At 43.7% G+C, this 11810-nt stretch overlaps 1 protein-coding gene across 1 annotated transcript in view; it reads left to right on the top strand.

Moving 5' to 3' along the window:
- The first annotated feature begins 380 nt into the window (after positions 1-380).
- The window catches only part of LOC100726647 (inactive Rho GTPase-activating protein 11B), a 36354-nt gene continuing 24924 nt past the window's right edge, over positions 381-11810 (top strand). Inside the window, 9 exon segments of the mRNA XM_063229006.1 lie at positions 381-417; positions 420-522; positions 524-816; positions 819-906; positions 908-942; positions 945-1049; positions 1052-1113; positions 1115-1208; positions 5132-5145. Coding sequence (XP_063085076.1) covers positions 381-417; positions 420-522; positions 524-816; positions 819-906; positions 908-942; positions 945-1049; positions 1052-1113; positions 1115-1208; positions 5132-5145 — 831 coding nt within the window.

The raw sequence follows: 11810 nt of genomic DNA, 5'->3' as shown, positions 1-11810 counted from the left end.
TCACTGGAAGTGGTCAGAAGCGGTGAGAGGCTGGCAGCAGGCACTGGTGCCAGGTACTGAAGAATCAGGGAGTCCAAAGGGAAGCCCATGTAAGTAGCTGAAGGGATGAGGTGAGGAAGAGAAGGCTGATGCAAGTGAGAGTGACACATGGCTGGACCCCACAGTCAAGAGGAGCGGGTGTGCGAAAGACACAAGGTCACAGGTAAAGCTGTGGCAGTGCCTGGGGCCAGGGCTGGGGCCAGAGGAGTGTCATAGGTATGACACACCTGGAAGGCAGAGGAGCAGAGCTCTGATCTGAGAGTGTTGGAGAGTTGCAAGACTTGGTGATAAACAGAACTCAGGACCCGGATCTTGCCCTGAGAGGGGAGGACACATCCAGAATGTGGAGTCAGAGGCTGGTTAGATTGGCATTGCTGCAGACCTTTGGGCTATCTATGGCATTAAGGTCAAGAGTGGCCATGGGCAGTGTGATGGCAGGAAGCATGAATCAGCAGCCATGGAAATGGGGGTAAGATATTGGGGGACCTTCTAACGCATTGCCCAGTACTGTTGTATCAGAATACAAACAGATTCCAAGCTTTCTTGTGGAGGCTTGCACATCTTTAGAAGAGCACATTCAGACCAAAGGGCTTTTTAGGAAATCAGGATCTGTTACTGGCCTAAAGACGCTGAAGAATAAACTGGACAATGGGGAAGGTGGCCTGTCCTCTGCACTTCCTTGTGATACTGCAGGACTTCTGAAGCGGTTCTTTAGGGAACTGGTAGGGCACATGCTGCCAGCTTGCTTGCATGAAGAAGCTCTTTTAAAAACTCAACAGAAGAATCACAGGAGAAGACCACAGCTCTGTCCTTATTTTGTTGCTGTATGGCTGATGGTGCAGTTGATATATTAAGATGTTTTTTAAGTTCTCAGGAATGTATCTCTTAGGTCCAGTAAGAGTAAGGTGAAAGCAGAAATCCTGCAGTAATATTTACACCAAATCTTCTTCAGACAAGTGAAGGACATGAAAAGATGTCTGCTAACACAGAAGAAAAGCTGCGATCTCAGGCTCAGCAAAACAGACTCTTCCGAATTATACCTCAGATATTGAATATATACCAGATTTTTATCTCAGAAAAGACACCAACTATCATGGGTACTGATGGTCTCTGTACTATTCCATCATTGGCAGGCTCTGAAGAAGGTGAACATGAAACTCCCAGTGAGTGTAAGACAAAGCAGAGATTTTGTTAATGGAGAGCTAAATAAACTTAATATCAAAACAGAAATACTACTGGGAGTAGAGGCACACACCTGTAATCCCAGCACTCAGGAGGCTGAGGCAGGAGGATTGCTGTGAGTTTGAAGCCAACTTGGACTACAAAGTGAGTTCAAAGCCAGCCTGAACTGCAGGACAAGTCCCCTATCTCAAAAGGCAAACAAAAAACAGAAACACTAAATCTACCGGAAAATAGAATAGGTAGAAACCTTGAAGATGTTGGTATAGGCAAAGAACTTATAAACAAAACCGCAATTGCACAAGAAATATAATAAGGAATCAACAGCTGGGATCTCATACTGTTAAAAACTCTAGGTTCAGTAAGGATACAATGAAAGCAGCACAGCAAAATAAAATCACCAAAAAAGGGAAGAGATACTGAGGCCTTGGCCTAACTCCAGTCTCCTAAAGAAGTAGATGGTGAATGGCTTAAATAAAAGAGTTCAGTAATATGACTTTTAGGGTTCTGAAAATCCAAACAAACTCTCTCTTATTACAGTTTATAATAACTAAATCTTGGAAACAGCCCAAATGCCCATTAACTGGTGAATGAGTAAGAAGGTGTGGGTTTTTTGTATGATGGAGTACCATAACTGCCATAAATAGGATAGGCTTGGGACATTCTTAGCTAAGTGGATGCACTCTGAGACCATATTCTTCAGTGAAATAAATCAGACATATGTGCATTATGAGAGAAACATAAATACTGCATTGTGAGAGAAGCAGCAGCCCCACCACCACATAACTATGGCCATGAGGGAAGCCTCGGTGGAGCTGCCCAGATTTGGAGAAGCCTTCCCGAGGCCCCACTGGTTCTCCTGAAACCTGCAACCCAGGTGCCTGGCCCATTCCCCTACACTGTGGAGGGGCAGACAATGTGGGAAGCACCTGGGACCCCACAACTGGCTTGTTGGGAGGAACCCAGGAAAATGTTGAGATGAAGGGACAAAAGGCAACCTCAGACCTCCAACCCACACACAAGTCTGGGAGACAGAGATGTGGAAGAAAATGGAAGTCATACACCTGAAATCTCCAAAAGGATAGCAACTGAAGTAAAGGAACAGCTTCAAGAGGCTGTAAAAGTAATCAGATCAGAAATAATATCCCAGGTAGAAAAAAAAAGAAAGAAATCACAAACATAGTGAAGGAATTGCTGAGCATATCTAAAGGAGACATAGATTAAAAAAAAAGAGGAGCTTAGGAAAGTGATGGAAACCTTGAATTAACAATATAGGAAGGAATTATAATGCATGAAGCAGATTCAAAGAGATTTCCAGGAAATTTAAAAACTCCATTGAAAGCTGGCAAAACTGCTTGAAAGAGACTGCTGTTAGACTTTCAGACCTTGAAGACAGGACTGAAGACAGTGATTGTGAAAGAAACACTCTCTTGAAAAGAACAAGAGACCAGGAAATAGCAATTCAATAGCTGTAAGACAATGCAAAGAAAAATAATTTAAGAGTGGTAAGTGTCAGCGAAAAAATGGGGCCAACACAAATGACATAAAAAGATTATTTATAGACGTAATAGCAGAAAACTTCCAGAACATGGGAAAAGGAAGACAGATAAGTGAGGCATGCAAAACTCCGTAACCAAAATAAATCCACACCCAGACATTTAATAATCAAGATCCCAGAAATCCAGCACAAGAACAGAATATTAAAGGCTGTTGGAGAAAAGAAACAGATCACCTAGAAAGGAAAACCCATCAGAATCAACAGTAGGAGGACAGCACAGCAGAGATGGGCCAGTGCACGCCAGTTTAACCATTAATGCAGATGGCCTCAATTCACCAATAAGAAGAAACACAGGAAGGGTGGATTAAGAAAGAAGATCCATTAATATTATGTGTAAAAAACACATTTAATTTGAAAAGAAATTCATGGACCCAAAGTCAAAGGAAAGAAAACAATTGTTCTATGCAACAGGAAACCAGAAAGAAAAAAACAGGAGTCTTTTGCCCATCAACCACAGAATGGATCAGATATGGTATTTTTATGCAATGGGAAGCTACTCAGCTCTAAAGAAGGATAACCTCTTACAGGTAAATGGGACCATGCTCATAGGTGAGATGGTTTGGACTCACAGGGGTGAACAGCATGTTATCTCCTAGCATAAAAATACCTGAAGGAATTACTGAGGCCCAAAATGCACAATAGACATTATGAAAGTGATAGGGGAAAACATTTTAAAAGGGAAGGCGATAGCCATTGTTAATTTCCTATTATCTTGTTTTGTTTTGTTTTTTTAGTGGTGCTGGGGATGGAACCCAGGGCCTTGTACATTAGAACCAAGAACTCTACCACTGAACCACATCCCCAGTTCAAATTTATTATGTTTTGTTTTTGTTTTGAATTCCTGTATTTTTTTCATAGTTTTGTTCTGTTCCATTTTACTGTGTCTGGTGGTATGGGCAGCTGTTTCAAAGATAACAAGATGTATGATGGTAGCCATTGTTGATTTCCTACTATCTTATTTTGAAGTCCTGTAACACTTTCATTCTTTTGTTTTGATTGGTTTTATTCTGTTTTGTTTTGTTTGATTTCATTATGTCTGATGCTATGCATAGTTATTTTGGAGAAAACAAGAAATATTATGGTAGTCATTGCTAATTTTCTATTATCTTGTTTTGAAGTCCTATATTGCTTTCACTGTTCAGTTCTGATTAACTTTATTCTGTTTTGTCTGGTTTGATTTTCTTCTCTTTTAAATAAATAAATAAATACTGCATCATTCTCTGGTGTAAGAAACCAAAAAGTATAAATAAGGACTAGATTGTACATAGATATTAGGAAATGGGAAGCAAATGTTCAAAGGAGAAGGGGAACAAAGGAGAAGGGATGAAAAGGAAGGAAAGGACAAGAAAATAAGAGAATCAAAAGGAAAAATGGAAAGAAAGCTTCTGTAAGTAAGGAGGGGAATGAGAGAGCAAACGAAGAGTCAAGATGTATCATGTGCAGGTCATCTTATGGTTTGTGTCTGTATGTCCCCCCAAAGTCTCATGTAGTCACAGGACCGGGATTCTAGTTTCCACTGATTCATGGTCCAATGCTGGGATTACAGGTGTGAGTGCCACACCCACCTTAGGGTAGGTAGTCTACATCCAATGTAAGGGACAGAAAGTCTTTTCTCCACACTCCTCTCTTTTTGCTCCTGTTGCTTTCACAGTTTTCTACCACAAAGAACTATGGCCTTCTGCCACGAACCACCCTGCTTCGGACCCAGCAGATTATGGACTGAAACCTCCACAAACTGTGAGCTAAGTAAATATTTCCTTCCTTAATTTTGCATATCAGGAATATCGTCTCAGCAATGAGAGAAAAGTAACCAACACAGATACAAATTGCCTTGGATGAATGTGATCATTATTTATAACTAAAATGTACCAATAAAAAGCCCACAAAAATAGTGAAAATTAGAAAAAAGAAAATTAAGCCAATAGGGAAAAAATTTAAAACTATTTATCTCAATCTTGTATTTATGAGATGCCTACAAGGAAGTATGATTGAAATATTTTTAAATTATCTATGAACATCATAGAATTCTATGTATTTTTACCAAAATAGGGGACCAGGCGTGGTGGTAGAAGCCTGTAATCCCAACACCCAGGGAGCTGAGGCAGAGAATCACAGGGAGTTTGAGGCCAGCCTGAGCTACCAAGTGAGTTAAAGGTGAGCCTGAACCACATAGACTACATAGCAAGACCCTGCCTCAGAAAACAAAACAAAATGCTGGATGTGGTGGCTCACGCCTGTAATCCCAGCGCTAGCGAGGCTGAGGCTGGAGGATCGTTGCAAGTTCAAGACCAGCCTGGGCTACAAAGTAAGCTCAAGGCCAGCCTGAACTGCATAGTGAGACCCTGTCTCAAAAAGACAAAAAAAAAAAAAAAAAAAAAAAAAAAGATTTTGCGCTTGGGGATATAGCTCAGCAGCACAGTGCCTGCCTGGCAAACTCAAGGTCCTGAACAAAACAAAACAAACATACAAAAAAACAGACTTTAGAGAAAGGACTCTGGAGTCTCCAAGAGTACCCTCAGATTTAATGATTGGCCAGAAGGAATCACAAGCCCCCGCACTTGTTAGACTCATGGTTATGTTTATCACACTGAGAGTGCAGAAGAAAATTAGCAAAGGAAAAAAAGCACATGGAAGGAAGTCCACAGAAAACAAACTACAAACTTCTAAGCATCCTCTCCGAGCGGAGTCCTCCCTCCAGGACTTCAGAAGTGCTGCTGCTCAAGTGGCTCTCTAGACTTAATGACCGTGTGGACTAACTAATGGTCAACTTGTAACACCCAGCTGAGCTGGGCATGGTTCTGGGTGTGGAAGGCCCATCTGAGGAGGGTTGCCAAAGGCATGAAAAAGGAACTAGAGGAGAACATGATGTGCCATCGATTCTCTTGGAGAAGCTTGTCACGCTGTGTTTCCTTATATGAACTCTGCTGTTGTCATCTTCAGAGGAGGCTGGATCTGCATTGTCACCCAGGCTGGCTACAGTGTTCTTTGAGGCAGCTCCAGTCCTTACATGTGAACTTCTTGGCTCCAGTGCAGATTCCTCAGCCTGCTGGTACAGATCCTTCACCCTGTTGGCACAGACTTTCTAGCTTCCACCACAGACCTTTGGGTCTTCCCAGCACAGATCCATGAAACGGACTTGCATGACACATTGCCATGGGTTTTAGGTTTCCAGCTGGACTCATACAGGATGTTTCCGTGGGATCCAGGCTCTCAGCTGGATTCTTTTGAGTCTTTAGTGCATGGACAGATATCCTGCACTCTTCTGCATTTGACTCTTTGGGTAAATCTTATAAAATAATCCTACAAATTACACGTCCTTTATTAAATCTTTTCCCTCACAAACCCTGATTCCAATAAAGGTTGGGGCTGACTGCAGAGACACCAGACTTCTATCAAGCTAGAATCCAAGACCTGTAAGGAAAAGCAAATATCCAGCGTAAGACACACTGTGAAAAAGTTTAGGTGCCATAAAGCACTTTTTTCCTTGGTAAGAGCCACTGCAAAATCTGAGCTCTCAGGTGCTCTTGGGGGCCATTTTGCAATGAGCATTTCTAAGGAAGCACATCTCAGGCCAGGTGCAGTAAAACTTTTCAAAACAGTTTTCTCCTTGGCCTTGACCAGACTGTCTGTAGACAAATCGTTATTGATAGGACCCCACACAGAAGGATAAGACCAAACTTCAGAGCTGATCTCAAGCTCTGACTAAGGAAGGCAGACGGTTTCCTACTTAAATTCCTTGGTTAATTTATCTGAGGCACAGAATAATCCTAGCCAGTGGACTGAATCTGATCTGAATATCTTCCAGGGCTGAAGCCGTGCCATGGGAGTCAGGGTGCCTACAAAAAGTACAACCCCAGGGGGAACCCAGCCTTGAGTGCACACAGTGGCTCACATGGCAGGCAAACTGGTTAACAGTGCCCCTTTGTGTCTCTGCACAGGGGAGCCCCCTATCCAGGGGGTTTCTTGTCCAGTCTAGAATTCTTACCCCGTCCTGGGTCTTAGGAGGAAGAAGCTAGGCAGTTCCAAACAATTTTGCCTGGGTGGAATAAGCCACTGTCCTTGAGGGATGTGGATATCTGGAGATGTTTTACACAACAATTGCAAGGCCTGAGGCCACTCCTCCTGCTTCACAGTTCAGGAAGGTTCTCCTGGACCTAACTCTAGCCAGGCTCTGCCAAGCCCATTAGGACCTAGCCTGGGCAGCTGGCCAGCTTACTCCAGGCTTCTGCTGAGTCAGTGGCTGGAATCCAGCCCCCTTCCTGGGTTTCCTTTTAGTGATTTCCCACCCACTGGCCCCTCCCTGTCCCCTGGTTGCTCAGTCCTGCATTTGGACAGGAACCCAGTCACACACTGTCTTTCTCCCCTATTGCAACAGTTCCTGGTTAGAATTTGCCATGACTGCTGTAACTTCTGCCTGACCCTGCATTTCTGTGGCAGGGGGTGATGATCCACCTTCAGCCTGCTGAGCTCTCTCCCTGGCCAAAGCAAAGATCATTACTAATGCTCTCCCTCCTTTCCATGTTGTCTAGGTGGGGTTGTTGGTTGGTTGGGGGTTTTGATGTTGTCTTTTAAAATTTGTCTTCTGTGTGTCCTTTTCGCTATCGTAACTTTACATTTTTTCCTAATCATTCCTTCCTCTTCTGTTTAATTAGGAAAGGTCGCTCACTGTAAGAGGAATACAAATATAGTCACCAAGAACTTTTTTTACCACAACTTAATTATAAAGGCACAACATGTTCAGGAATTGGTTGGAACCATTTAAAAATTTCGAAATGTGCTACGTAGTCTCTCGGTCTTTCATTTAAATGATTCATCCAGTGAGCGGACTAGAGGAGAGTGAGAGTAATCCTTTTTTTTTTTTTTTAAGGATAGCTGTAGTTCATGTCATCGACTTGCTTTCTGGACGCCTGGTGTATCCAGAGGAAGATGAGAAGGTGGCGTCAGCCTAACAATTTAGCGTTGTAAACTAACTGTTTGTTGTACACTAACTAATCTGGGAAGCCAAATGTGATCATCAACAGGCAGCAGCAGCAGCAGCAGCGAGGCGTCCCCAGGAGAGGTCAAGGGAACAGCTGGCCTGAACAGGCAGGGAGTTCACAAGCCCGGGAGGAACCTGCCTGAACTGGCAGTTGGGGGCAGACATCACAAGTGGAAATGCAGTTCGTGTTTGCGTCAGAAGCACAGGCTGAATCAGAAGCCTGGTCACAGACGGCTCCAGGGAATGGTCCCTTTTTCGGGGCGAATCAGTGTGACCCAGCAGGTCCCACCAGCATTCATGCTGTTTTTATCATTTCAGGACCTCACAGCCATGTCCTAAATCTTGCAGCAATAAGAGGGCTGAGCGTTGCTGACTGTTAAATTGGGCACAGATTGTGCTGAGGCTGGAACAGTTGGCGGCACGCAGCGGTGTCAGGTTCCAGGTCAGAGTGGAGCCAGGCAATTAGACTCTCCATAGGTGTCTTCTCCCGTCACAAAGCCAAACCCCCAGAGCTGGAGCCAGAACCGGAGGGCTGTGTTCCAAGACCAAGCTGAGCCAGGCTTTCCCAAGCCGTGGACAGCTGTTACTCCTAGAGTCCAAAGGAACCCACAGAGAAATAGGCTCAGAGGCCCGAGCATCTGATCTTACAGGAGCTCATGGTAACTAAAAATCTTCAAAATTCCCAGTGTGTCTCCAAGGACAGAAGACGACCCCTTTCCATGTTGTCCCCTTTTTCTTTGGAGGCTCCAGTAAGCAAAAATGATGCCAAAACCATTGGCTATGGAAATTTTGTTTTTAATACTGTAAGTCTGTGCTTTTTGTTTTTAATACTGCAAGACCAGCAGCAAAATGCAAGGAGGTTATGTGTCGTTTGAAGCTTTGTTCTGGCAGCTTTCCTCATCAGGATGATTGCTTAGACATTTCTGGAACTACAAGCATGGAAGGCTTTTATATTAGCTTTTATGATCTGTCCAAATCCATTAGCCACTAAACAGAGACATTTTAAAAAAATAAAATATCACTGGGTGTGGTGATGCACGCCTGTAATCCCAGCACTCTGGAGGCTGAAATGGGAGTGTTGCTACAGAGTTTGAATCCAGCCTACTAGGCTACAAAGTAAATTCAAGGCCAGCCTGAACTGCCTAGTGAAACCTTTTGTCTCAAAAAAAAAAAAAAAAAAAATTCCCTTTCAATATAGATTTTTTTTCCCTAAATCTTCATTTCATTGCAGGTTGATTCAAACTGCTAGCAGCAAATTTAGCATTTAGAGAGTTAACAGTTGTCAAAAACTATTGGAGGGAAGCTTGGTAGCAGTATCAAAACTGGATTTCTCCTTTCCTTTTCTTTTTTGAAACAGGGTCTCCCTCTACAGTTCCTGCTGGTCTTGAATTCTCTAGGTAGCCCAGGCTGACCTTGACCTCACTGTGTGGCCCAGGCTGCCCTCCAAATCCTCCTGCCTCAGCCTCTCAAGTGCAGGGGTTCCAGGTGTATGTGTAAGTACACAGTTCAGGGATATCAATTACCTTCACAATGTTGTACAGCCATCACCACTGTTTCTACCATTTTTCATCGCTACATTAGCCAGTAACTCCCATCCATCCTCTCCCAACCCCAGTCCTCACTAACCCCTGTTACTCTTGACCTCTCTATGAATTTGCTTCTTTGTATATCTGTCATGTGAATAATATTGCATTTAGCAAAATAGGTTCGGGTTTGTCTACATGGTCCCATGCTGCAGAGCTCCCTTCCTGTTTTCTGGCTGTATTCCCTATCTATGGGCACCCCATGGTTTGTTTATTCATTCAGCCACTGATGGGCACCTGGGATGTTCCCACCTCTGGGCTACTGTGAATACTGCTGTGATGAGTCTGCTTTTGCTTTTGGTTCTTTGGGATGTTTAGCCAAGAATGGAATTTCTGCATCCCTAAGATAGTTCTCAGCTTCAGGGATGCATTAGACAAATTGTTACAGTTGTCTCTGTTGGAGTTTGCGGTGGTGGCAGTGCTGGGATTCGAACCCAAGGCCTCCTGAAGAATGAGCTCGCTTGCATTCTACCAGGGAGGCACTGAGCCACACCTCAGCCCTTACAGTAACTACTTAACTTACGACAGGAAAGGAGCACAGGAAAATCAGGCAGGAAAAAGGCAGGTGAGGGAGGCTCGTGGGAAAGCCGGCACTGGCTTCCAAGAATTCTCCTATTTTGTGATAAGCCAGCCAATTTTGAATTTACCAATAGCTTGTTGACCGTACTTGGTTACCTATTTTCTGTTCCTCTTCTGTATGGGTGCGTGACTGTGGGCAATGCGTGTCTGTCAGCACCAGTTTCCCTCTCTGTGCAAAGGTGAGTCACGATTATACTGAGGCAAGGTCCTTCAGAGGGCTGCTTCCTAAGGTTGGAAGGAAGAAGGAAAACATGGAAACGAAACTTTTGTAAATGGAGGGGAGGAAGAGCCAAAGGAAAGGTAGGGGAATAGAAAAAGGAAAAAAGTGATCGGGTACAAATTCTCTATGATGAATGGGATCACTATGTGTATCTAAAATGTACCAATAAAAGCTGATTGGGGGAAAAAGAAAGTAATGATGATCACTATTGTCATGTTATTAGTGCCGGTAAATATCAAAGCAGTGATCTATGTTCTTTAAAGGAACTTGAAGCAAAGAGAGAGACAGAGAGAGACAGAGACAGAGACAGAGAGAGAGACAGAGAGACCGAGAGAGAGAGGCTAAATCAGAACTAAAGGAGGTCCATTTCATATGATAGCAGGGTGGCAGGTCCTTGTGAGAAGTCTCAATCTAGTGACACCCATTCCTGACATTGTGACACCCTTGGCTCTGTCAACTGACTCTCATGACTCATGTCAAAATGTTTTCAGTGTGCACATTCTAGGAAAGAGATTGCTGTCAAGTCGGTAGAAGCTCACTCCAAAGAGGAGCTTTTCTGTTTGTTGTTGTTTGTTTGTTTGTTTTTATGATGTTCTGGGTTTTTTGTTGTTGGTACTGGAGAACTGGGAATGGACTTGGAAGCTTTCAGAGACTGAAGGATCCTGGTGGACTCCTGGGTTCTCTGCGATAGTCCAGGAAAATCACCACACTCCAGGTGTTAAAGTAACCCAATGAAAGCCTGCTTCAGACAGAGCCCAGCGATCGTGGCTGCTGTGGCTCTGACTCACTGTCACAAGTTGTGAGATTTCCCAACTGTTAGTTACCTGCCGCTGCAGACAAAGAATGGTAAAAGCAGCAGGTCTGTACAACACACGCCTTGTGCCTCGGTAGTCCTGCCCGGCTTGCAGGTCCTCCGCTCTTTCTAGGTCTGTACTGTGGGTGTCTGAGACCAGAGCCACACGAGGGACAAATCTGGTCTTAAGTTCACTTGGTTTTCAGCAGAGTTTTAGTTCCACACGGGCTGAGGCACTGAGGACCAGACACCCCAAGGCTGTACAGAGTTCTGCACAGTCATCGGGAAGCACTGATGTCTAACGATGGAGAAATATCTTTCTAAAGAGAGCAAAATTCATTATTTACTAGGTTTCTTTGCCTGCACTATTTTTGTCTCAATCCTTAAATTACTTTTTTGCTTCCCAGCTGCTGGAAGTGGCCCTAACATCTTTGTGAATGAAAATCAGAAGCCCCCTTTGTTGCCTCATCTCTCCCGCCTAAGATTCAATATTTCTCCTTCATTTTAATTTTGCAGGAAGATACGTTATTGTAAAATAGTTTGACAAACAATATAAAAGTGTAAGGCATATCATGGATTGCAGGGGAAAAATGTTCAACTGAATAGAACATGCTGCCTTATTTCATCTTTCTTTTCTTTTTTGGGGGGGTACCAAGGATCAAACTCATGACCTCACACTTGCAAGGCAGGCGCTTATGCCACTAAGCTAAATCCCCAGCCCTGTTTTTTGTTTTTTAAGACAAAGTCTCAGTATGGGGTTCAGGCCGGCCTTAAACCCTCTTTGTACCGCATCATCAGGGTTTGGAAACTATTGGCAAACTTTTCAGGATCCTCAAACAATTCACCCAATTTTTCCTTGCACTGCCGAATATCCGTAACTG

Source organism: Cavia porcellus, unplaced genomic scaffold (assembly GCF_034190915.1).
Source record: "Cavia porcellus strain 051 isolate PalLab524CR breed Dunkin Hartley unplaced genomic scaffold, mCavPor4.1 scaffold_17, whole genome shotgun sequence".
Taxonomy (NCBI): Eukaryota; Metazoa; Chordata; class Mammalia; order Rodentia; family Caviidae; genus Cavia; species Cavia porcellus.
Note: the sequence above shows the minus strand (reverse complement) of the source record. Positions and strands in the feature narration are given on the sequence as shown.